Here is a 27,779-nt window from a genome sequence, read left to right as displayed (position 1 = left end):
GTGCAGTTTTCTTCTTGCTCCCACACCACGTCCACCACCCTTCTTTCTCGCTCTCAATCCCTTCATTTTCTTTCTTTGTGTTTTTGTTTGTTGTCCTGTCGTGTGTGTTTTGGGGGAGGGGGGTGGGAGGGGGCTCGTGTACGTTTATGTGTATTTGTTTGTGCTTTCATATCCGTGATACTGCATGTTTGTTGCACATCTGTTATGCATGTGTGTGTGTGTGTATGTGTGTGTGTCTATGTTTTACAATTATTTGCTTATTTATTTATTATCATTAATGTCTTTTTGTTTTATTCTTATTTATTATTATTCGTAGTAGCAGTAGCAGTAGTATCTTTTTCTCCTTTTTTCATATTGAAATATTTATTTACTTTATTTGATTGTTTTTTCATATTTAGATATTCAATTCTTTTTTTTCTCTCAAGGCCTGACAAAGCGCGCTGGGTTAAGCTGCTGGTCAGGAATCTGCTTGGCAGATGTGGTGTAACGTATATGGATTCGTCCGAACGCAGTGACGCCTCTTTGAGCTACTGATACTGTCCTGTCGTCCGGGCATTTCATCAGTGTTTCCCCCTGTGCTGCCCACAGCGAGCCCCCCCCCCCCGGCCTCCCAACCCCCCTCCTCCTACCCCTCCACAGCAAAACTCCTAACTCATCTGCCGGAGTCCCACCAAGTCTATCAGGCTGTTATGTTTGCCTTCTGTACACTTTGTGATGGCTGGAAAAAATGTCAGTGTCGAACACACACACACATACATACAGTGTTTCCACAGGTGTTTATTTGGTGTTTGTGACAGATGCAAACGACAATGCGCAAAAGATAATATTGCAAAAGATAATACAATGTTTTGATGGTCCGTGATTTCTGTTTTCTCTCTTGTTTTGTTTTGATTTTTTTTCCAGTTTTAGATTTTCCTCGTTTTGGTTCCTTGTTTTCATAAACATTTAAAAAGAGTTCAGCTCATTGTTCGTTTTAAAGGTTGTTTTGAGTACATTGAGTACATTTGCTGAGAACACTGTCTCTCTTTCATTCTCGGTGACCGACGAAATGTCTTCATGACGCGTGTAAATCCAGTTTTCATCTTCTTGTGGGTGCGGTTTATTACGTATAATCACCAGAGTGTTGTCCGTGTAAATAATGGCGATAACAATACAGGCAAACATTTCAGAGGGGGATTTTTACTGTTAATGACGCTCGATTTTGAACGTGAGATAACACTGATGGTGACTTATGAAGTTTATAAACAGCAGGATCACATCGTGGTTGGGGGAGTAACGTTGATATTTTCTGGCAGTAGCCCATGCCGCTAGATTTTAGCTGTAACGGTTGTTACCGAGGAGGCAGAGTTTGGGCGAAATCTTGTCAAGGTCGCCGACCAGGATCGGATTTGGTTTTTTGCTACATCGTGGTTAGCGACGACGATCAATTTTGGCAGGTAGCCTATAATTGGTGAGGAGTTTGTGATCCGTGCCAAATGCGTTGCCCATCGGTTTTTCTGTCATTCGAATGACCGGAAACAGGGGGACGAAACTGAAAGCGCGGTGTATGTTGTTTTAATCATCACGTTGGTTTCAGATGGTGCCATGAAAGTGAATGACAACAGTGTTGACGCGTTCTTAACAGAGTTTGGGTTGGAGTCCGGCGCCACTTAAAAAGTTGTTGATAACCTGTAGTTTCAGTTCTGATTGACGGCATACTTAGTACTTATATCTGCATAGCTAAGAAGTCCCCACTTTCATTTTGTTTCAGTCCCGCTACTGCCGCCACTGATGTTGATAGACGTTTCTACCACGTGGAGACGGGGGGGGAGGGGGGGGGGGCAACACACTGATGACAGATCGTCACGGGTGGGTGCTCATTTCATAATTATCGGACCCACATTTTTTTCTTTAACTTTGGTTCATATTAAGCCCACTTTTCGATTTCCTTTTTTCCCCTTCCTTTTTTGTTTCTTTTCTTTTCCCCTGACGGATCTTAATGAAGAAAAGAGTTCAACACTTGGTTGAAGGTGTCTCGTTACCACAGTCCACGCTTTTCTTGTTCTGGAGGGTGATCTTGACGGATTCCTTGGTCACGTAGACATGTCTGCTGCCGGCCAGTTTCCTAGCCGCCTCGCGGTCACTGATGACCACCTTGTCCCGCACGCCGCTGGATATCACTGCTGTGATGGCCTCTCCCACCAGGTCACTGCCCAGCACCTGGCTCCCCAAGGGTATGAAGTCGCCATCCACCAACTCGGGCTGTTAAAAAAAAAAGTGACAGAGAGAGACCGAGAGAGAAAAATCAGTTATAGAAAGAGAGTGGGAAAGAGAGAGGGTTGGGAGGGGTGTGTGTGTGTGTGGGAGGGGGAGGTGGGGGGGGGGTGCGGGGGAGGAGGGGGTGAATTCAATAATTTAATGAGAGAGGGGGTGGGGGATAATTCAATTATTTAACGAGAGAGAGAGAGACACAGGGAGAATTAGTTCTAGAATGAGAGCAGGAGAGAGAGGGGGGTGGGAGGATTCAGTTATTTAACGAGAGCGTGAGAGAGAGAGAGAGAGAGAGAGCAGTTAAAGAACGAGAGCTGGAAAGAGAGAGAGAGGGGGTAGGTGGGGGAGAATTCAATTATTTAACGGGAACCGGAGGAAGAAAGAAAGAATTCAATTAGAGAGAGAAAGAGAGAGAGTCTAAATATTGAATGGATGACACTGATCGCGATGAGCAGTCTTTGGTGAAGAAAGGGACTGGGTAACTGTCCCTGGGTTATGTTGACAAAGAACGGTCAGGATCAAATCGCCGGTTGTCTGCTGAGTCGTTAGCTAATACACGTGCACATATCTAATCACATTAACACATACACTATCCACTACGTTTGCCTATCACACACACACATAAAGAGAGAGCGGGGGGGGTGGGGGGGGGGATATGATTTTCTAATGCTTTGTAGAATGGTGGTCTAGTGGTAACGCGTCCACCAAGGAAGCGAGAGAATCTGAGCGCACTCGCGAACCGACCGATTCTCTCACTCGTCAAAAATGGTCTTCCTCTCCACTGGAGCTCGAGCTCAAACACAGTAAACAAAGTGAAAAATGAATCAAGACAAAACGAAATCAACGCAGGCCTACGTTTGAAAAACAACAACAACAACAACAACAAAAAACCCCAAACAAAACAAAACCAAAACCAAACAAAAACCAAACAAAAAACAACAAGCAAACAAAGAAAAAAAGAAGAAAAAAAAAGAAAAAAAGAAGAAGAAAGAAATAAAAGCTAAACACGAACAGGGAAGAGTCCAGCACGACACATCCAAGGTAAGGAATCCACGACTAGCCACAAACACCATCGCCTGAACGTGTCGTAAGCCATCTCCAATCAAATCAAACCATGTTGTTTATCGCTCAGCCGACCTCCAAGGGCTCAACAGCCGACAGTTCTTCAAAGCAGTTTTAAGAGACTCCAAAATAATGTTAACGGTCACTCAAAACAACATAAAAAAACCCGACCAATTCCCCCCCACCGGTCTCGCTTTGTCCACGTAAAATTGAAATCAAGTGAAAGAATAATAATTATGGAAAATCAGGCATTACAAATAAAGAAGAAAAAGACAAGAAAAAAGGTCACCTTGGTCTTTGTCAGTCCACGTGGAAAAGTCCGAAATATCGACCACACTAACAAAGGAAATTTGGTGGCTGCGGTGGTCAAACTTGAGACGGAGCACTCTTGCTTTCTTTTCTACTTCTTCTTCTTGTTTATTGCCATTATTATTATTGTTGTTACTGTTGTTGTTGTTAATTGATAAATTGGTTGATCTGTTTATTTTTTCTTTTCTTCATTATTTTTTTGCTTTTCGTTTCATGACTCTTTTGATATCATTTTGTGTTTTGAATTATTTGATTTTAGTATTATTATCGTCGTCATTATCATTGTTAATATTATTATTATTATTATTACTGGTAACATTCCAGTGTTAAAAAAAAAATATCGTTTTTTTAATTTCTGGACATTACAGTTCCAACTGGGATTTTTTTTCCTAAGGAGATACGATTTTTTTTTTTTTTTTTTTTTTAATCTTCTGACAAAAACAAATCACTATACACAGACGACGCCACCCCACAAAAAACACGAGGCGCACGTGCACACAGACTGAACTCCTGTTCACACTTTGACAGTCGACAAGGGCAGTGACCCAGGGAGGGAAAGACGATGCGAAAGCGGGCATGTGTCAGTGACTGTTTCTGTGAATTTGGACCTGTGCGCTGTCTCCAATCGACCGACATGACACTCTTCATCAATCTTCACAACTAAGTTTACGCAGGGACGAACTCAACAGATTACGTCACAGTCAAAGTACAAGTAGAAGAAGGTAAGTTATAGTATATATAACTGTATCAGTATCAGTATCAGTAGCTAAAGGAGACGTCTCTACGTTCGGACAAATCCATAAACGCTACACCACATCTGCCAAGCAGATGCCTGACCAGCAGCGTAACCCAACGCGACTAGTCAGGCCATGAGAAAAAAAAAGATGATGATAATGATAATAATAACAATAAATAAAAATAGACCATGTTGATAAATAAGCAAATAAATATAAAACATGAAGACACACATTCACATATGCATAACAGATATGCAACAAACATGCAGTTTTACAGATATGAAAGCACAAACAAACACATAAACGTACACGAGCCCCGACACATACACACACACACACACACCATCTCCCAAATTACCCTGCGCCCCCCCCCACCCCCCAAACCCCCTCAACACACTCATTCCTAGGCTACGTATCGCAGCTTCCACGACACACACACACACACGCACTTGTACAAGCATACACACACACACCCATATCCTCCCCCCCCCACCCTCCCCCCACACCCCCCACACACACAATATATATATATATATATATATATATATATATATAATATATATATATATGCGCACCCGCATGTTCCAATATTCCGTTGCTCCCACAGTACAGACATGCATACTCATCCTCTACACACACACACACACGTGCACAGAACTCTCCTGACATATGTGTACACTTACACACACACGCACATAAACACACACACACGCACAGAGGCTGCCATTGATTGGCCGCAAGAGGGGTGGGAAAAGATCTCTGATGCCAGGAACGTGGCGTCTAACGTGTTGCTCAGTCTATTGTATTTGGAAAATCCCACAGAGACTCTGTTCCGTTTGGAAGAAATTTGCGCAATGTTAGTTTGGAAATGATGCCAATATTCGTTTTGATTTGCAAAGCATCGTGCTTTACCTTTCATGTTAGACTTACGGTCGCTCCTTCTCTCTACCTTTATTTCTTTTAGGCGATCGATGGTGTTATGGCCTTGTACCTGTTCTTTTTGGTATTCTTTGACCTTTCTGAGGATTTCCGATTTTCCTAGATTTTCCTCGTTATTGCGATACCAGCAAGTCTGTCAGCTCGCTCATTTCCCTTATCACCTGCATGTCCCGGGCAGTATGACCATGTAAGTTTTTGAACCTGAAAGTTGCGCATTGCCACTCTGGGCTTCTGTATGAGGTTCATTGAGTCCGTTAGAATCATGGCATCTTGGTTTCCGGGCATATGGATAGACGATAGTCACTGGAGAGCATGTGTCACAGCTTCAACTTCCATCGTCAGGCAGGAGGTTTGACTTTGCACTGGGAATGACTCGCAAGTGAATGTATCGCGAGTGTATGTGTAAATGTGTGTGCGCGCGCGCTCGTGCACGTGTGTTCGTATTTGTGCATAAGTTTGCTTGTGCTCCCGAGCTGTGTGTGTGTGTGTGTGTGTATGTGTGAGGGAGAGGGACGAACATACGTTAGATTTGAGAATTGATTGGTTTTAATCTTATTAGCAATTTGGAATAAAAACAACAAACAACTTAATTTCTGAACATATTCGATATTGATACGGAAACTTTATCTTCTATCATTGATGATTTATCTAACGAAATCTGAATCATTATATAAATAAAATCAACAGTCATGCTAAAATTCGCAGAAATTTTTTTTTCTGAGTGGCAGGATAACCTACTGACTGCACTTTTCAAACCTAAAACAAAGTTTTGGAATACCCATACACGCCCCTTGCCCCACCCCCCTTTAAGACTGAATGAACGAGAGGAGTTGACAACCCTGCGTGATCTTTGAGAGAGGAGCTGAGGGGAAGAAATGTGAATATTGCCATATTTGTTGACATTATAGCCGAGTGGTTAAAGCATTGGACTTTCAATCTGACGGTCCCGGGTTCGAATCTCGGTAACGGCGGCTGGTGGGTAAACAAGTAGCAAACGAAACCTAGAAACAAAATAGAAAAGGCAAATCATATAAATTATTGCCAAAATCATCCCGACAGAGGGCGAGCATGCAGCAGTTATACTCAGAGCTGACGGTCAGGCTTCATGATTCTACGGTTTATCATCTGGGAAACATTTAACTCACTCCGTACGGCCAGTCCTCTCTTCTCCTCTACACATACCCCTCGGATGTCCAGTGGGTGTCTCAATGACCCAACCTTTAGCTTCCGTCGTCAGAATTGTGGTATTCTTTGTCAACATTCACCTCTTCAGTATAAGAGCCTTCCGCTTGCAATATTTTGATGATGGTAATTGGGGTGAAACGCTGTTAACGTCGTCTCTTTCGCCGTTCGTATAGAGAGAGTTAACCTTTCGTCTTCAGCACTCCCTACGCCCCCCCCCCTCCGCCCCCCTCAACAACCCCCCATCACACACATACCCCTTTTGCGCGCCTCACCCCACCCCTTCTCCCAATCCCAGGAAGAACGCTTTTCTGCGCCAACCCCACCCTAACAACCACACACCTCTACCCACCCTAAACCCCTTTCCTCCCATCCATTCCTCACCACACACACACACACACAACACACACACACACACACTGATTACAAAAACACCACCACCTAGTCGCATGCGCTCTTTCATGTCCATTGCGAAGATGGCCAAAATGGGCCACTGCAACGTATCCACTCCGAATTCACACACACACACACACACACACACACACACACACACACATTGTAACCAGGCAATGTCCAGTTTTAGCATCCTTAATCATTGCACCTATTGGTTACATTGCCATGGTTTGTGGGACGAACAACGGAAAAAGCAAGATGGCGGCACGTTAGTTTACTGACTGAATCACTGAATCGGGATCAAAACTGAGTAAAATAACGTACAAAATAATGAGTCGAAATCCACTGAAAATGGGTTACAACACCTAACGGTAATATCGTTTCATACATGCACAGACATTGCCGGTAAAATAGGTGGCAATAATTTAGGATGCTAAGACTGGACCTGACCCTGTAGCCCACCACACACTGACCTTTCTCTGCACGCAGCACTGGAGCTGCACCTCGTTGACGACACAGGGGGACTCCTTGTACTGGGCCCGTATCCCGGCCGCCAGACCCTGAACGGCGCCCATGGCCAGACACTGCAGGGGGTTTGGGGTGGCAGGGTTCTGTCTGTCCACCGGGCAGCCCGTCACCACCGTGTAGCTGCTCCCTGGGTAGCCCGTCAACAGTTTTGGCATTGTCAGGGCAAAGGCTAGGCTAGGCTAGGCTATGCTATGCTATAAAGGCCAGGGGCAAGGCTAGGCTGTAAGGCAGGCAAGGCTGGGCTATCTGGAAGGGAAGTCTAGGCTATAAAGGCAAGGGGTAAGGCAAGGCTAGGCTGTAAGGCAAGTGAGGCAGGGCTATATGGACGGCAAGTCCAGGCTATAAAGGCAAGGGGCAGAGGAAGGCTTGGCTATAAAGCCAAGAGGCAAGGCTATTAAGGCAAGAGGCAAGGCTAGGCGTTAAAGGCCAGGCCAGGCTATAAAGGCAAGAGGCCAGGCAAGGCAAGTGTAGGCTATAAAGGCAAGGGGTAGAGGAAGGCTTGGCTTTTAAGCCAAGAGGCAAGGCTATAAAGGCAAGAGGCAAAGCTAGGCATTAAAGGCAAGGGGCAAGGCCAGCCTATAAAGGCAAGAGGCAAGGCAAGTGTAGGCTATAAAGGCAAGGCAAGGCAAGTGTAGGCTATAAAGGCAAGGCAAGGCAAGTGTAGGCTATAAAGGCAAGAGGCAAGGCCAGGATATCAGGAGGGCAAGGCTGGGCCTTAGGACAGGCAAGGCAAGGCTAGGCTGTAAACTGTAAAGGCAAGGCTAGGCTATCAGGAAGGCAAAGCTAGGCTATCAGGGGCCATATTCAAGACAAGTCATTTTGCCTGAAGGAAAGTTACCCTTGACAGGGCATGGACCTGCAGTTACAGTTTACCTGGCTAGGTTATCTTCGTATTCAAGACACACACAGCGCACTCAGGCAGCTAACCCTGGTCTATAAATACAAATCCCGGGGATTCCCTTCTGCGCATGCTCTTTTACTTCGCACCAGGCCACAATGTGGAAAAAAAAAAAAGCTTTAGTGGAAAAGCATCGATTCGAGTCAGCAACTTGTCAAATTTTGGGGCCACTTTCACATTCTGACACACTGTCCTGTCTGCTTTACAGCTAACTGCAAAAATGAAATAAAATAACAGAGTTCGGATTTAAATATTTCTCTGGAATGAAAGAATTTCGATGATCTGCAAACTTCAGGCATTCCAAATCTATCATATGTAAGTGCGCTCACTTCACAGCTACAGACGTAATTCATATGGAATATAATGATGTTTACCAGTCTCAATACGTCAATTTTGACTGCCAAGTGAACAAAGGATAAAATCAAATATCAGAGGCTGTATTCAAGACATGGTCTTTCCTCAAAATGCATGTTTTCCCTTAACAAAACAACCGCAACAAAAGGATTCGCCATATTTACCTCTGCTTCGTGGGCTGTCACCCTTGGCAGATAGTAAGGGTAAATTGCCTTTGGGTTGTAGAACCGCGGCTAGGTTTTTATGTTCCTGAATACTGGACGTTGCTAACCCTCGGGCAGTTTGCCTTGCCTCAGGCAGATACCTGCAGGCACATATCTGCCCGCAGGCGCGGTGGTCTCTTGAATACGGCCCCAGGAAGGCAAGGCAAGAGGCAAAGCAAGGCAAAGGCAACTTGTAAGACACTTGCAAAGTGTTGGCATGGAGGTGACATTTTCACCAATGCAAGGCAAGGCAAGGCAAGACTTGTAGCATGAGACAAGACTTACGAAGTACGGGTCCTGTGGTACTCGTAACACTTTCACCATGGCATGGCATGGCAAGGCAAGACAAGACTTGTAGCATGAGACAAGACTTATAGAGTATTGGTTCTGTGGTACTTGTAACACTTTCACCATGGCGAGGCAAGGCAAGGCAAGACTTGTAGCATGAAACAAGACTTATGGAGTACTGGTCCTGTGGTACTTGTAACACTTTCACCATGGCGAGGCGAGGCAAGGCAAGGCAAGACTGGTAGCATGAAACAAGACTTATGGAGTTCTGGTCCTGTGGTACTCATAACACTTTCACCATGGCGAGGCAAGGCAAGGCAAGACTTGTAAGATGAGACAAGACCTCTGGAGTATTAGTCCTGTGATAATCGTAACCCTTTCACTAAGGCAAGGCAAGGCAGACTTGAAACACTAGATAAGACGTGGAGAGTATTGGCCTCATGGTACTTGTAACACTTTCACCAAGGCAAGGCAAGGCAAGACTTGTAACACTAGATAAGACTTGTGGAGTATTGGTCCTGTAGTACTTTAACACTTTCACCAAGGCAAGGCAAGGCAAGGCAAGACTTCTAACACTAGGTAAGACTTGTGGAGTATTGGCCCAGTGTTACTCTGACGCTTTCACCAAGGCAAGGCAAGGCTTATAACACCAGACAAGACTTGTGGAGTATTGGTCCAGTGTTACTCTAACGCTTTCACCAAGGCAAGGCAAGGCAAGACTTGTAACACTAGATAAGAGTTGCGGAGTACTGGTCCTGTGGTAACATGTCCACCAAGGCAAGGCCAGGCAGGGCCAGGCAAGGCAAGACTTGTAAGACAAGACGAGGCTAGCACAGTAGAGTATTAGGCTCAGTGGTAACTCGTCCACCTTGGAAGAGAGAGCGTAGAGGATCGAATCAGACACTTGCCAGTATTTTCTTCCCCATTTCTAGACCGTGAGTGGTGGTGGTCTGGGGTCTTGGTCATTTGGGTGAGAGGATAAACGGAGGTGCAGTGTGTAGCACTGATGTATTTAACGCATGTAAAAGAACCTACGGCAAAAAGAGCTGTCCTCGGCAGAATTACATTGTAAAATCCACTCTGTTATGTATGTTTGTGTGTGCGTGCGTCGGTGCGCGCGCGCGCATTTGTGTGTGTGTGTGTGTGTGACGTAAGCCTGACTGAATGACAAAGGAAACGAATGAGCGCCTGACGGGCAGCTCTCAGCAGGCTCTACCCAGGTAGGGAGCCTGTTCAAAGGATTCTGTCTGTAAAGCGCTTATAGCTTGGTCTCTGACCCAGCCTAGGCACAGTGTAAATATCCATATCAATCAGTCATTCAAGACAAGAGAAGGTAAGAATTGTACGACAAGATAAGGTAAGCCTTGTGAGACAAGACATAATGCCTGTAAGGAAGACTTGCAAGACAAAGCGCAATTGGCGTGTTGTAAAAAGAGATATCTTCCTAAACGATGTTTCTTCTGTAACTTCCTCGATATCTCCCCCTCCTTTCCCCAGTTCTCTCACCGGCTTTCCCCCTTCCCCCCCTCCTCTTTGATTTTGTCTTTCTCTGTCAATCACATGTCGCTCTCTTCTGTTCAGTCTTTCATTTTTCTCACTTTCTGAATCAGTAACAGCCCTCTAGTAACGGTCAAGAACTGAGGGGTTGGAGGAGGGGGGAAATAGCCAGTGCCGTTTTGACACACTGTTATTTAACATCTTGTTTCCTCCCCTTTAAAGTGCCCCAGAAAGAAAAAAAAAATCATACACTGAACACGGGGCCAAGAGCGGCAGATGCGGATCAAACTCCCGAGTTGGCGGTCTATCAAGACAGTTTCAGTACCACCCCAAGCACGGATCATACGGCGGTACACGCACGCGCGCGGCTGCGCGAACAACCGTGACACAGGGTGACAATTGAATTTGAAAGTTCGAAAGCGGTTGGGGAAACAGACCGCATGTGTGTGGCTTTGTGATGACTGCAGCATAGTGCACGCAAAAGCATGTGTGCACAGGCATGCCACAAGAGATTTATGTACGTGCGATCGCTGGTTTGACGATGCGTGAATGCACATTATTTTGTGAAATAAGTAGGATAGGTAGGCCCAGTTGCCAACAGCTTCGTGTACCGCCGTACTTGAAGCGTTCTCACCACACACACTTCACAATTTAACGTCTGCTTCGAGCTTGTTCTGAAACCTTTACGAATCTTCATTTCCAAGAACCAATCAAACATCAGCTGTTACTGGCTCTTTCCACACTTTCTTCTCTTGGCTCACCACCGCCGACGAGGTTCTCCAAAGTGATCTCACGATCCTAAAATGAGGGAATCAAACAAGCAGGAGGTGATCTGACTGGATGTTTTGGATTAATTGTGAATTACCAGTGCCGTGAAAATTTAAAAAGCATGTCGGTGGCAGATCAGAACGTCAGAAAAGGAGTAGACGAACTTTTCCTGAAGCAAGCAATCGGAGAAAACCTTAAAAAAAAAAAGAGAAGGGCTACATTTGACGATGGAAAACGTCATGCTACGATTGGATTGTTGGCAGTTAGGCCCAACTACCCCAGGCATAACGAGGCCAACTACCCCAGGCATAACGAGGCCAACTATCCCGGGCATAATGTCAAAGACGGGCCGGTTTAATCATTCAGTTTATACACTAATAACTGCAGCGTCCGTGTCAGTGTGCTTATTATTTGTGTGTTTGCACGTAGAGAAACCGTTTGTGGGTGAAACGCGCGAGCTAGTGCGCGGATATGCATACACACACACACACGCACACGCACGCACACACAGACTGTTACACGCACGCACACACACACTGTGACACACACATACGTGCACACACACACACACACACACACTATTATCATCATTACCTATCTGGGGTTCCAGGTAGGGCATGAAGGTTTTCATCAGTTGGTAGTGGGCCGCGGCCTCAACGTTAGAGATGTACTGGAACTCCGACAGGGGCATGTCGGTCATTCTGACCTGCATCCATGTTCGTACATACAGAACCCAGGGAAAAACCCACATCATCATATGATGATTCTGCACTGCATCCGGGTGCATACATTTAGAACCCAGAAAAATACAACATATGATGATTCTGCACTGCATCCCTGTTCATACATTTAGAACCCAGAAAAATACAACATATGATGATTCTGCACTGCATCCCTGTTCATACATTTAGAACCCAGAAAAATACAACAACATATGATGAATCTGCACTGCATCCGTGTTCGTACATTTAGAATCCAGAAAAATACAACATATGATGATTCTGCACTGTATCCGTGTTCATACATTTAGAACCCAGAAAAATACAACAGCTTATTATGATTCTGCACTGCATCCGTGAACGGACACCAAGGACCCAGAATAAAAACATAATTTTGCACTGCATCCGTGTGCGTACATACAGAACGCAGGAAAAAACATCATCAAATGATCAGAGATGCCAACCCCTGCCAAGTGTTTGTTGGAACAATCAGGAAATTTGGTAGGAACATTTTGAATTTGGTAGGAACATTTGGGACTCGGAGCCAAATCAGTAAACGTACATTTTATCAACAAGGGATACACACATTTGGGCCTACCTGCAACACAGTGTAACTGCTATGATTAAGCTGATTGGTCCACTCAATGCTGTTTCAATGTTAACACGCACGCGATAACCCGAGCATCATCACGCGAGACCAAGGTTAGTAGTGACTGCCCTGGCCTCGTCACCGATGGTACTACAGCGTCTGGGTAATGTTACGACAGGAAAGCCTGTGACCATGCTGTGCAGTCGAAAATGAACTCCGGAACAATTTTGATGTTAGCGTAACGTCGGAACAAACTGCGATCAAGCATAACAAACACAATACGGCAAAATCGTAACAGTTGGCATCTTTGTATGATGAAATGAAGAGTCTGAGGCAGCGAAAACTACTAGAAGCTATGCTGAAATGTTAAGAAATGAATACAGAGTCAAAAAACCGTAAAAACTGCTACTGGCTTGTCAATAAGGTCAGTCAGTCTGCGTCTGTCTGTATCATGCTCTCACTTTGGCCTAATGGTAACGGGTCCGCCTTGGGAGCGAGAGAAATTCAGCGAACTTGTTCGAATCCCACAGTCGCCAGTAGATCTTGAGTGGTGGTCTGGACGCTAGTCATTCGGGTGAGACGATAAACCGATGTCCCGTGTGCAACATGCACGTAAAAGAACACACGGCAACAAAAGGGTTGTCCCTGGCAAAATTCTGTTGATAAAAATCTACTTCGAAAGGAAAACAAATGAAACTGCAAGCAGAAAACAAAACAAAACCCCCAAACATACACAAAAACAAACAAAACAAAAAAAAAAAAAAAATTTTTATTTCCGCCTTTTTAGTCCACATTTTGTACTGACAAAGAGAATTAATTTGTCAAAGTTTAACACGGACACACGCATACACACACACGCGCGCACGCATACACACACACACATACAGAACCGACACTTTATTACACAGACTCAGGTTGCGTGTAAGCACAAATGTGAGCCAGAAACATACCCCTTTCTGTTGAAGTACGATCACCGCCATACATGTTCGTCAGGCTGTCAAAGTCTGGAAAGCGGCACAATGATTAAGATGCTCAACTGCCAATACAGAGAGCCCGTGAGGGTGTGGGTTCGAATCCCACTCTCGCCCTTTCTCCAAAGTTTGACTGGAAAATCAAACTGAGCGTCTAGTCATTCGGATAAAACGATATGCCGCACGCACTTTGCGCACTGATAAAGAATCCACGGCAACGAGAGTGTTGTCCTCTGGCAAAATTATGTAAAAAGAAATCCACTCTGATAGGTACACAAATATATAAGCATGCACTCAAGGCCTGACAAGCACGTTGCGTTGTGGTGCTGTCACGCATCTGCCTACCAGATGTGGTGTAGCGTACATGGATTTGCCCGAGCGGAGTGACGTCTCCTTGAGAAAGTGACACTGCACGATCCTTGGACCAGCCAGTCTGACCCACCTGTTTCCAGTTCTTCTGGCCAAGCAGACTGGCTACCACGTGCTGCACCCCTCCCATCTTTTGAGTGGCTTCACAGAACACCCGTTTGGCCCCTTTCTCCGTTTTCAGATCGCCCTGCACACACACACACACACACACACACACACATTCACACACACACACACACACACACACACACACACATTCACACACACACACACACACACACATACACAAACGGGACAAGACATAACAATGATCAGGCTAACTGTCAAGCGAATACACGCGCTCATGCACTTATGCACCCGAAACCGCATGCGCACGCTTGCACACAGACATAGACACACGCACACAGTCACACCCACAGACACACACACACACTCAATCACACACACACCTCACACAAGCGCACTCTCTCTCACTAATGGTGACAAGATGTTTTAATTCCTGGGTGTTGGATTCCGTTGGCACTGCAAGGACTGATGTACATGAGACCAAACTGTGCTGGTTTACTGTGCTATCTTCGCGCGCGCGCGTGTGTGTATGTATGTGCGTGCGTGCGTGCGTGCGTGTGTGTGTGTGTGTGTGTTTGTGATTAATACGGCGAGGGAGAGAGAGAGAACACTGAACTGAACACTTTAATGTCAATAGCTTTACAGCCCTAATGACATGGGGGTTCATAATACAAATAACAACATGCATCAATAGTAATAATATTGATGAAAACCAAAGCCAAAACGAAATCAATCAATCTGTGCAACAAAGTGCAGTTCGACCATCCATTCAAAGTAATGACATGTAGTGAGAAATAAAAACAAAAACATATATAAATGTATAACATAAATATTTTCCATATGAGAATGACAACACAGATTTCACTTTTCACAATGAGCAACACCTGATACTATTTTATTATTGTTGAGTTTTTTTTCGTCGCATGTTATTCGCTTCTGCAATATATTTTGCAAGTGACTGTAGCGAAGTTTCCTGATTTAGATTAAGCACTCCAAAAATATCTTCATTCTTTGCTGAATTTGTTTTAAATACAACACATTTTTCTCGAATATCGTCATAAGCTTTACAACTAAACAAAAAATGCAATTCATCCTCCCTTGAATGACCGCACATCGGACAAGGGGAGAGTAACGAGGGCTCAGTCTGAAACCACTTTTCATAAGCATTCAAACCAATTGTTCTCGTTCTAAATCTGGCGAGACTTGTTCGGTGCCACTTGTTTGTCACGACTGTGATATATTTTTCTGTTTGAAATATACTTTTAAAACTAAAAAACCATCTATATTTCTCAGTGCTTTCCATTTTACAGTGCCAATTCTGTTTATATGAAGCAATTAGCCTATCTTTGAATTCTGAAACAAATCCTTCTACACATCCAACTCCCTGACACATCCACACAATCCCAAATCCATTTACAGTTAATGTCTTCTTTACAAAATATACCCAGTTTTCCTTCCCTCTCTCATGTTCATTTACTAACATTTCATACGCCTGCTTACATAATCTCGATGTGGGTAGCCTTATTAATTTTAACCAATATTTTATACATTTCACACATGATTTAATGTATAATGGGTATCTACCACTTTCTCCATATAATACAGTATTTGAAGCATGTAATGGAACATTTAAAAAAAGTTTAATAGCTAATGTATGTACTTTTTCCAAATCTTTGTTGTCAGAAAGTCCCCAAATTTCGGCACTGTATGTTATCATTGGTTCTATTTGAGTATCAAAAAGTTTCCAAAATATATATGAATCTATCGAGCCTAACTTACGTAAACACCTTAAGATTTCTATAACCCCCTTCTTCCCCTTTCTACAAATTTCTGCTACTGTCCTTGTCAAACTCAGCTTAGTTGTAAAAATCATACCAAGATACTTATAAGCATTAGTTACCTTCACTTCATCAGTTCCATAGTGCCATCTTTCATAGGAGAGAGAGAGAGAGAGAATGTGTAGATGTGTAGAAATTGGCGCAGGACGTAATTGCAGCGCACATAACAGAGTTTCAGTAGGTCATAGGCCCTACATATATTATATCGCTGTGTTTTCTTCTTCTGGTTATAAGAGTGGAGTGTTGACCTAGAGGTAACGCGTCCGCACTGGAAGCGAGAGAATCTGAGCGCGCTGGTTCGAATCCCACAGTCGCCAGTATATTCTCCCCGTCCACAAGATCTTGAGTGGTGGTCTGGACGCTAGTCATTCGGATGAGACGATAAACCGAGGTCCCGTGGGAAGCATGCACTCAGCGCAAGTAAGAGAACCCACGGCAACAAAAGGGTTGTGTAGAAAAATCCACTTCAATATGAACACAATAGTACAATACAATAATTGTCTATAATTGTATTATTATTTTTATTTATTTATTTATTCTATTTTTATCATGTACAGACAACCAAGAGGATGGGAGCAACAGAGAAAGAGCTGGGAAGGAAGAGCAGAACGCAACTAGAAGGCTGACCAGTGACGTGTATCTCCTGACCATAGTGTATATCTCCTCACCACAGTGACAGACAGGTACAGTGCATCTATCTCCTCACCACAGTGACAGGTATAGTGTATCTATCTCCTCACCACAGTGACATACAGGTACAGTGTATCTATCTCCTCACCACAGTGACAGGTATAGTGTATCTATCTCCTCACCACAGTGACAGACAGATACAGTGCATCTATCTCCTCACCACAGTGACAGGTATAGTGTATCTATCTCCTCACCACAGTGACATACAGGTACAGTGTATCTATCTCCTCACCACAGTGACAGGTATAGTGTATCTATCTCCTCACCACAGTGACATACAGGTACAGTGTATCTATCTCCTCACCACAGTGACATACAGGTACAGTGTATCTATCTCCTCACCACAGTGACAGGTATAGTGTATCTATCTCCTCACCACAGTGACAGACAGGTACAGTGCATCTATCTCCTCACCACAGTGACAGGTATAGTGTATCTATCTCCTCACCACAGTGACATACAGGTACAGTGTATCTATCAGGCATGCCACCAAGGCAGGAAAAAAAAGAGGAAAATCAGACAACAAAAAATGCAGCTGAATTTGGAAAAAAAAGAGGATTTTTTTTTCTTCTGTGGACTGAACCCACAACAGTGTCAAAAATAAAAGACTAATTAATACAGACATGGATTTTCTCAATTAGTGTAACTGTTTACTCCCCCCCCCCCCCATCTTTAGAACGAGGCTTAACATGGTACAATCCCCCCCCCCCCCCCCCCCAAAAAAAAGGGTGGGGAGGGGGGGATCCAGGGGCATGCTCCTCCGGGGAAATTTGACATTTTGAACACGAATTAGCCATATATATATAAAATCAGAGTAAGAACACATAACAACAAAACACATGGAATGGGCTTGCAAGGGTTGCTCCAACTGACTTTTTAGTGTCTATTGATTAGTATATAGTCTATATAGACACTAAAAAGTCAGTTGGAGCAATCCTTGCAAGCCCATTCCATGTGTTAGAATTTACCTGGAAAAATTAGTATTGTTACTGTAAGGGGCAAACTGGGTGTGAGAAAAGCACACAGAACATTACAAAGAAACGCTGTTAGTATGATAAAAAATGATCATGCATGAATTATAGCCTTACCGGACCACCAATCCACAGGTAAATTTATCCAACAGCAAAATGTCATTCAGCAAAGTTAAGTCATCCAAACAGGTCTGTCCCAGAAACAGGAAAACTTTTAGTTTTACTCTGGATGTAGCTGTAAAACAGGGGTTTTGCAGGAACATGGAGGAGGCATATGCACGTACAGGACACTCAACAAGATTTCTTTGAGAAGAAGGCTCGGATATCTGCTGATGCCTTCCTTTTTCTGTCCGAGGCCTGGCTGCTATTGCATGCAGAATCCTTGGCAATGGACTGTGGAGAGTCTGGACTCTCTGTGTCTGTTGTGCAGAGCTTCGGGACTTACTGCCAGAGAGACAGACAACAAAATGGTGATTCAGACAAAACAAAACAAAAACAACAAAAAAAAGTGTGTGTGTGTGTGTGTCTGTGTATGTGTGTGTCTTTGTGTGTGTGAGAGTGTTTGTGTGTGTATGTGTGTGTGTGTGTGAATGTGTGAGTGTATGTGTATGGGAGGGGGGGGGGGGAAGAGAGTGAGAGAGAGAAAGTGTGTGTGTGTGTGTGTGTGAATGTGTGAGTGTATGTGTATGGGAGGGGGGGGGGAAGAGAGTGAGAGAGAGAAAGTGTGTGTGTGTGTGTGTGTATGTGCGTGTGTGATTATGTGCAAGTGTAGGTTTGTGTGCGAGTCTCGTTATGTAAACATATCAAATTCATGTACATAAGACACTGAGTGTGCAAGAGTTGCGAGTTGGTGCCTTTGTGTGTGTATGGATATTTAAGTGCACGTGTGTACTGTTTGCTAGTTGAATCTATGTGTGTGTGTGTGTGTGTGTGTGTGTGCCGGCCAACTTCTCCCCTTCCCCCAGATCAAAAACACTGTAACCCACCAATAATTGAATATTTCTATTTAAAAATGAATAAATAGGCATTACCTGGAAGGCGTGATGCATTCCTGCAGGCAGCAAATATTTCCTGGTGTGTAGGTCGAGTCAAATGTTTGCGAATAGTGACGAACCCTCGACTGGAATATTTGATTTCGCTGTCGCACACAGTGCAGTACGCATAGCCACCTTTCTCGATCTTCCGTATCACCTCGCCAACTTGCTGATCTTCAACAGTTTTGTCCACCCATTCCCATCTCCATTTGTTCTTTGAATCTCGATCAAAAGAAGATGTTTTAGCTGTCCGTTCAATGAAAACAGGCCTTGGCATTGACAATTTGTGTGAGTCGTTCACTGTAGCCTAGATCTACGTCGCTGTAGCCTAGAGTAAGCCGGTCAACAAACGAGACTTCCCGCGAAGCGGAAGTGAATTCTGGGATAGGCCTACTATGATAATCATTGATTGGAAACCGGTGCAGAGCCAAAAATGACCCCCGCCTTCCAGAATTTATTGAAATGTGTCGCTCCGCGGAAATCAAAGTTTCGTGCGGCGGAATCATCTTCACTGGCGGCGGATCGATATTTTGAACGGCTGATTTGTAATGAACCACGGCGATTTCCCGCCTAACGGCGGAAAAGTATCATGCTTGATCTATCTCCTCACCACAGTGACAGGTACAGTGTATCTATCTCCTCACCACAGTGACAGGTATAGTGTATCTATCTCCTCACCACAGTGACAGGTACAGTGTATCTATCTCCTCACCACAGTGACATACAGGTACAGTGTATCTATCTCCTCACCACAGTGACAGGTACAGTGTATCTATCTCCTCACCACAGTGACATACAGGTACAGTGTATCTATCTCCTCACCACAGTGACATACAGGTATAGTGTATCTCCTCACCACAGTGACATACAGGTACAGTGTATCTATCTCCTCACCACAGTGACAGGTACAGTGTATCTATCTCCTCACCACAGTGACAGGTACAGTGCATCTATCTCCTCACCACAGTGACATACAGGTACAGTGCATCTATCTCCTCACCACAGTGACAAACAGGTACAGTGTATCTATCTCCTCACCACAGTGACAGGTACAGTGTATCTATCTCCTCACCACAGTGACATACAGGTACAGTGTATCTCCTCACCACAGTGACATACAGGTACAGTGTAAATATCTCTTCAACACAGTGACAGGTACAGTGTATCTATCTCCTCACCACAGTGACATACAGGTACAGTGTATCTATCTCCTCACCACAGTGACATACAGGTACAGTGTATCTATCTCCTCACCACAGTGACAGGTACAGTGTATCTATCTCCTCACCACAGTGACATACAGGTACAGTGTATCCATCTCCTCACCACAGTGACATACAGGTACAGTGTATCAATCTCCTTACCACAGTGACAGGTACAGTGTATCTATCTCCTCACCACAGTGACAGGTACAGTGTATCTATCTCCTCACCACAGTGACATACAGGTACAGTGTATCTATCTCCTCACCACAGTGACATACAGGTACAGTGTATCAATCTCCTTACCACAGTGACAGGTACAGTGTATCTATCTCCTCACCACAGTGACATACAGGTACAGTGTATCTATCTCCTCACCACAGTTACATACAGGTATAGTGTATCTATCTCCTCACCACAGTGACAATCAGGTACAGTGTATCTATCTCCTCACCACAGTGACAGGTACAGTGTATCTATCTCCTCACCACAGTGACATACAGGTACAGTGTATCTATCTCCTCACCACAGTGACATACAGGTACAGTGTATCTATCTCCTCACCACAGTGACAGGTATAGTGTATCTATCTCCTCACCACAGTGACATACAGGTACAGTGTATCTATCTCCTTACCACAGTGACAGGTATAGTGTATCTATCTCCTCACCACAGTGACATACAGGTATCGTGTATCTCCTCACCACAGTGACATACAGGTACAGTGTATCTATCTCCTCACCACAGTGACAGGTACAGTGTATCTATCTCCTCACCACAGTGACAGACAGGTACAGTGCATCTATCTCCTCACCACAGTGACATACAGGTACAGTGTATCTATCTCCTCACCACAGTGACATACAGGTACAGTGTATCTATCTCCTCACCACAGTGACAGGTACAGTGTATCTATCTCCTCACCACAGTGACATACAGGTACAGTGTATCTATCTCCTCACCACAGTGACATACAGGTACAGTGTATCTATCTCCTCACCACAGTGACATACAGGTACAGTGTATCTATCTCCTCACCACAGTGACAAACAGGTACAGTGTATCTATCTACTCACCACAGTGACAGGTACATTGTACTGTGTATCTATCTCCTCACCACAGTGACATACAGGTACAGTGTATCTATCTCCTCACCACAGTGACATACAGGTACAGTGTATCTATCTCCTCACCACAGTGACATACAGGTACAGTGTATCTATCTCCTCACCACAGTGACATACAGATACATTGTATCTATCTCCTCACCACAGTGACATACAGATACAGTGTATCTATCTCCTCACCACAGTGACATACAGGTACAGTGTATCTATCTCCTCACCACAGTGACAGGTACAGTGTATCTATCTCCTCACCACAGTGACATACAGATACAGTGTATCTATCTCCTCACCACAGTGACATACAGGTACAGTGTATCTATCTCCTCACCACAGTGACAGGTATAGTGTATCTATCTCCTCACCACAGTGACAGACAGGTACAGTGTATCTATCTCCTCACCACAGTGACAGGTATAGTGTATCTATCTCCTCACCACAGTGACATACAGGTACAGTGTATCTATCTCCTCACCACAGTGACATACAGGTACAGTGTATCTATCTCCTCACCACAGTGACATACAGATACATTGTATCTATCTCCTCACGGTGACATACAGGCACAGTGTATCTATCTCCTCACCACAGTGACATACAGGTACAGTGTATCTATCTCCTCACCACAGTGACATACAGGTACAGTGTATCTATCTCCTCACCACAGTGACATACAGTTGCTGTGTATCTACTCACCACAGTGAAAGACAGCTCGGAATGGAACTGTGGAGGTATGCATCGTTGTAGATCATCGAAGTTTTCGTAGGAACGCGTGGCAACGGTCACCTTGAATATAAAAATAGTGCAGTTAATTGGTGGTGGTGGTGGTGGGTGGGTAGGTGTGTGTGGTAAGTGAATTTATAGTGTTTGTGATATTTGTGATAAGTGACCACAAGAGCAGCAATAACGGTAATACTACTACTAATGATGATAACAATAATAATGAATGATGATGACAATGATGATAATCACAATGATAATGTTAATGAAGTGGTACTAAGTAAAGACCATAGACTGAAATCCAGTGACGGGTTCGATTTGAAAAATAACTGTTCTTTCTCTTGGTAGCTTGATGATTATATGCACGCTTAAAAAAAAAAAGTTTGAATAAGTGTGTGGGGGATGGGGTGGGTAGGTGTGGGTAGGGGGGGGATGTATGAAGCAGATTTCGAGGTATGTTTGCCACGAATTGAAGTTGTTGGGTGAGTGTGCGTGTGAGTGTTTTTGGGTGTCAGCTTTTTACCTTCGCGCCTTGTTTGAGAGAGGCGAGCACCACACCTGATCCTACAACCCCGGTCCCCCCGGCAACCAGTATTCGTACTCCTGCAATGTCAAGTCAAAGTCCACTTTCGTTATCTCTCACGAGAAATATTGACACGTGGTCGCACAGCACAGCACGGCACAACATAAGAAAATACACACTGAAGAGACGTGATGATGGAGTCTCCCGTCGGTCCGACGGATGAGTAGGCAGGCAGACTTATCTGTCGGTGTGTGTCCTCATATGGGAGAAGAGGCCGATTCTGGATGCGCAGCACTTCCCACAGGTGTTGCTAGGGAAAACGTCGGTTGCCTGACCAGCACAGGTGACTTTTTTTTGTGTGTGAGGAGGAGTTGTGCAGTCCCTTCCCCACTCTCTCGCCTACCGACGCTCACAGTCCCACAGGTGCAGATACTGCCACGTGTAGGACGGCCTCAGCAGGTGCAGGTTTTTTCTTTGGAGCTCCGTCTCCTAGGGGGACTTCCAGCCAAGGATAAGAGCCCCCCCTGCCCTTTGGTCATCCTCTTCCGCCTTCACAGCCGTTGGGAAAGGTTTCCTTCTCCGCCTGGTCCGTCGTTGGGAGACTTCACATGCGGCAGGTAGTACTGGGTTACATGGGATCAGTAGCAAGGGTTATGGAAGAGACGTAAGTACCCGTTTAAAAACATTCAAAGGAGTCAAATACATAGGACTGGGTTCGCGCAGTTAATGTCGGTGAGTTGGTGAGAGTAGCCTCGTGTTGAAAATACCGAACCTGGAGAAGACTGAAAACAACAGCACGAGTGGGTTAGAACACGAACGGATGTGTTGAAAAAGCCACGAACAAGAGTGGGCTGAAACAACGAACATGAAAGGGTTAAAGCAACGAACATGAGAGGGTTAAGGCAACGAACAAGAGAGGGTTAAAGCAACAAACATGAGAGGGTTAAGGCAACGAACAAGAGAGGGTTCAAGGAACTTGAGAGGGTTAAGGCAACGAAGTAGAGTGGGTTAAAGCAACGAAGAAGAGTGTGTTAAAGCTACGAAGAGTGTGTTAAATCAACGAAGAAGAGAGGGTAAAAGCAACGAAGAAGAGTGGGTTAAAGCTACGAAGAAGAGTGTGTTAAAGCAACGAAGAAGAGTGTGTTAAAGCAACGAAGAAGAGTGGGTTGAAGCTATGAAGAAGAGAGGGTAAAAGCAACGAAGAAGAGTGTGTTAAAGCTACGAAGAGTGTGTCAGATCAACGAAGAAGAGAGGGTAAAAGCAACGAAGAAGAGTGTGTTAAATCAACGAAGAAGAGTGTGTTAAAGCTACGAAGAAGAGTGTGTTAAAGCAACGAAGAAGAGTGTGTTAAAGCTACGAAGAAGAGTGTGTTAAATCAACGAAGAAGAGTGTGTTAAATCAACGAAGAAGAGTGGGTTAAAGCAACGAAGAAGAGTGTGTTAAAACTGCGAAGAAGAGAGGGTAAAAGCAACGAAGAAGAGTGGGTTAAAGCAACGAAGAAGAGTGTGTTAAAGCTACGAAGAAGAGTGTGTTAAAACTGCGAAGAAGAGAGGGTAAAAGCAACGAAGAAGAGTGGGTTAAAGCAACGAAGAAGAGTGGGTTAAAGCAACGAAGAAGAGTGTGTTCAAGCAACGAACAAGAGAGGGTAAAAGCAACGAAGAAGAGTGGGTTAAAACAACGAATAAGACAGGGTTAACGCAACGAAGAAGAGAGGGTTAAAATAAGGAAACAAGAGAGGGCTAAAGCAGCGAACAAGAGAGGGTTAAAACAACGTGAGGGATAAAACCTGTGGACCGGGAAGTGAGTGTGTGTGTGTGTGTGTGTTGGTGGGGGGAGGGGGGGGGGAGGGGGGCGAGGAGAGGGGGGGGGGGGGCTAGGGGAGAGGTCTAAAATCCCTTATTAGGAGAGGGATAGTAAATTCAGTTAACAGATGAACTTCAAAATCGGTTAACAGGATTTGGCTTTGAAACAAGAACAAACGATAAATAGAGGTGAGTTAAAAACAGCGAATTGAAGAGAGTTAAAAACAACCTGTGAATTAGAGCTAAAAATGATGAAAAGGTAGGGGTTAAAATACAGGAGAGGGTTTAAAGCGACGAACAGGAGAAGGTGAAAACCGTGAATGTGAGAGATTTACAGCGATGAACAGCAGACCTTTCAAAATGACGAACAGAAGATTGAAACAAAAAACAAAACAAACAAACAAAAACAAAAATGGCACAAGGGGGATAAAGCGATGAACAGAAGAGGGTTAAAATCGAAAAACGAACAGGAAAGGGGTGAAACATTACATGTGTGAGCAAACAAACAAAAAAGAAAAGAAAAAAAGTGTCATACCAAGGGAGGATTTGACCCTCAATATCTCGCACACAGATTCCCCTTTTTGACTCACTTGTGTAAACAAAGTGAGTCTATGTTTTAAGCCGGTGTTCGGTTGTGTGTGTGTGTGTGTGTGTGTGTGTGTCTGGTAAACTTTAACATTGACATTTTCTCTGCAAATACTTTGTCAACTGACACCAAATTAGGCATAAAAATAGGAAAAATTCAGTTCTTTCTTGTTTAAAACAATATTGCCCTCTGGGATGGGCACAAAAAAAAGAAAAGAAAAAAAATAAGCCTAATTATATGCAAGCTGCATTTACTATTATATTTATATTTTTTGTATTCTCTAAACTTGGCACTTTGATCTGATATTCTGACCCAACAACAAGAGGAGTCATTATTATCATTTTTTGTTCAAACAGGAACTTCTTTTGCTAAGCGTGGGATTTTTATTTATTTTGCAAACGTTTTTGGTGCAGAGTAAAAAAGGGAAAGTACTCTGTAATTAATGCTAGGGGACTTAATTCGAATTTGGTTAGGACTTTTTTTTTCTTTTCTTTTTTTTAACGTGAAGCTTTATAATAACAAATAACACATTTTAATGATTAGATTTTTTTTTTAAAGTGTATCACAAGTGAGTCTTGAAGGCCTTGCCTCTCTTGTTCAGTTTTATTATCAAGCCCCCGCCCCATCCGGTCGGGGCCAAAGCTGGAATCAAAGACTGTTGAAAACGGAGTGGGACTGAGGGTGAGAATGGGACGAGGGGTAGGGAATGACAGAGAGACAGATGAGATGTGTAACAAAGTCAGCTGACGTAAAGAGGAGCCATAAACGTCGTAATATTCGTGTTCATAGGAAATTGATTCCACAAAAAAAAACGTTTTTATCTGGTGTTCATCGGGGAAAAAAATGCTTTTCCTTTTTGCTTTATGTAGTGGTAGTAGTCTGTTAAGGACAAAGCAAACTTTGAAGAGTTTGAATAGTCCCTTCATAAGGTCATCGTTTTGTAACATCGTTTGGTAGAAATTCGGTCAAGGTTAAACGCTCCGTTATACATATACTGTATTTATTAATCGAAATTTCTATATTGAAAAAAAAAAAAAAAAAAAAAAGAAGAGTTGAGAATTTTTTGGATTTGTCCAGTTGATTATTAAATGAACTCGTGGATTGGGCTTATTTGATATGTGACGCGACAGTTCATACCACAATATAAATTATTAGTACCTTTATTACTGAAACTGAACTTTTTTTGTACTGGTATTTGAACGGCGTATAAAAAAAAATTCATCTGCATTTCTTGCGGAACTGTGCTGAAATGCTGAGAACTGATCATTGTAAGTCATGTGACTACATTCATGCACAAGCTTCGTGGCTCTTCTCAATTGCAATCGATTGACGCTTGAGATACTGGCACCACACAGTTTCCTCAGTCACGTGAGGTGGGACCAGATCTTTGTACAGTTTAGCGTGTGTCATGAACAAGACCGGTAAAAGTTATTTTAGTTTTTGCAATCCTTTGATCCGCTTTATTAGTTTATATATGCATTTCTGAATGGGTGGGTGAAATGAAAGATTTCTGTCAAAAGTGACTCCAAGGTCTTTTTCGTTTTCCACATGTTTTGAGTGTGTGTGTGTGTGTGTGTGTGTGTGTAGCCTTAGTTAATTGCATGTGTCCAGTCGGCGCAGCTAGGGTGGCACCATTGCTTGCAGCCATGGCACTCAGCAGTCGTGTGTGGCCTCATTTTCTTGAGCATCACGACACCCTGGGGAGATCCATGGTGCAGACTGGTCCACCATCGCTCTGGTGTGTTTTGGCAGAATTTTATCGACTGCGATTCACATCGATCCCCGAGTGATTAGGAAGTGACAATTCTCTTGTAAGATTTCATCGTCAACTAGCTTAAATATTTATAATAGTCAGAAAAACGAACAACTAGTAAGCGTCCAAACTGAATTACCAGAAATGAGCAAGTTGTATTTCACCTTTGATTTCTTGACAATGTTGGTGTTGCTGATTAACGGAGAAAGGCATACAAACATGACAGAAGTGTTTACAGTGCAGTGAAGCAAATTGCTTCAAAAGTCAACTAAAAATGTTTGTGAAAAAAAAAGAACAAGAGAGGCAAGGCCTAAGACTCACTTCTGATAAATTAAGTCCCCTAGCATTAATTAGAGAGTAATTTCACTTTTTTACTATCTGCACCAAAACGTTTGCAAAATAAGTAAAAATTCCATGCTTAGCAAAAGAAGTTCCTGTTTGAACAAAAAATGATAATAATGACTCCTCTTGTTGTTGTGTCAGAATGAGGTCAAGGTGCCAAGTTTAGAGAATACAAAAAATATAAATATAACAGTAAATGCAGTTTGCATATAATTAGGCTTCTTTTTTATTTTTTTGTGCCCATCCCAGAGGTGCAATGTTGTTTTAAACAAGATGACTGGAAAGAACTGAATTTTTCCTTTTTTTTATGCCAAATTTGGTGTCAACTGACAAAGTATTTGCAGAGAAAACGTCAATGTTAAAGTTTACCACGGACACACAGACACACGGACACATACACACACACACAGACAAGTGAGTCAAAAAAAAAAAAAAAAGGAAATGTGTTCCTAAAGCCATCTACACTCTTTTGGAAGATCAGGCTATTCAGAAAGCTCACATGGGTTATGCTGAAAGTTCGTTGGGTTACGCTGTTGGTCAGGCATCTGCTTAGCAGATGTGGTGTAGGACTTGACCGAACGCAGTGACGCCTCCTTGAGCTACTGATACTGGAATTCAAATGAACAGAACAATCTGTTGTTCAGCCTGAAAAGGAGCGTCCCTTTTGATACACGACCTCGACCTTCCCAAAGTTTTCAAAACCAGCGAAGTTGGCTTAAATGATTATTGATGCTTTTTTTTTTATAATCACTTTTCCCCCTATTGAAAAAAAGGATTCTCGATAAAAACAAAACTAATATCCTCACCCCAAGTGGAGGGTGAAAGGTCACTTAAGGTGATTACGATTGTCGTTTTTGGACAATGCTGGCACGGTTCAAAGAACCACAAAATCTTCAGAAAAAAGACAAAAGAAAGGAAAAGCACAGGAAATAATGTTACCGGGAACAAGACTGAGCAGGGCTGGAAAGACGACGGACATTGTGAAGGTTTGTAGGATCAGGTGAGACGCTCTGTGGAAAAATATGGGATGGAGACAGACGTGTTTGCTGTCGGTTGTTCAGTTCTTCATGGC

At 43.6% G+C, this 27,779-nt stretch overlaps 1 protein-coding gene across 1 annotated transcript; it reads right to left on the bottom strand.

The window, feature by feature from the left end:
* Positions 1-860: 860 nt before the first annotated feature.
* LOC143283434 (uncharacterized) lies at positions 861-27,779 on the bottom strand. The gene is made up of 7 exons (XM_076589671.1): positions 27,647-27,779; positions 22,225-22,304; positions 21,678-21,767; positions 14,130-14,243; positions 12,003-12,114; positions 7,346-7,527; positions 861-2,241 (listed from the first exon to the last, which is right to left on the bottom strand). Exons 1-7 carry the CDS (start codon positions 27,684-27,686, stop codon positions 1,993-1,995), a joined length of 867 nt encoding a protein of 288 aa, XP_076445786.1. The 5' UTR covers positions 27,687-27,779; the 3' UTR covers positions 861-1,992.

Source organism: Babylonia areolata, chromosome 6, assembly GCF_041734735.1.
Source record: "Babylonia areolata isolate BAREFJ2019XMU chromosome 6, ASM4173473v1, whole genome shotgun sequence".
In the NCBI taxonomy this organism is placed as follows: Eukaryota; Metazoa; Mollusca; class Gastropoda; order Neogastropoda; family Buccinidae; genus Babylonia; species Babylonia areolata.
The sequence above is the reverse complement of the archived record's forward strand: the minus strand, read 5'-3'. Positions and strand labels throughout refer to the sequence as shown.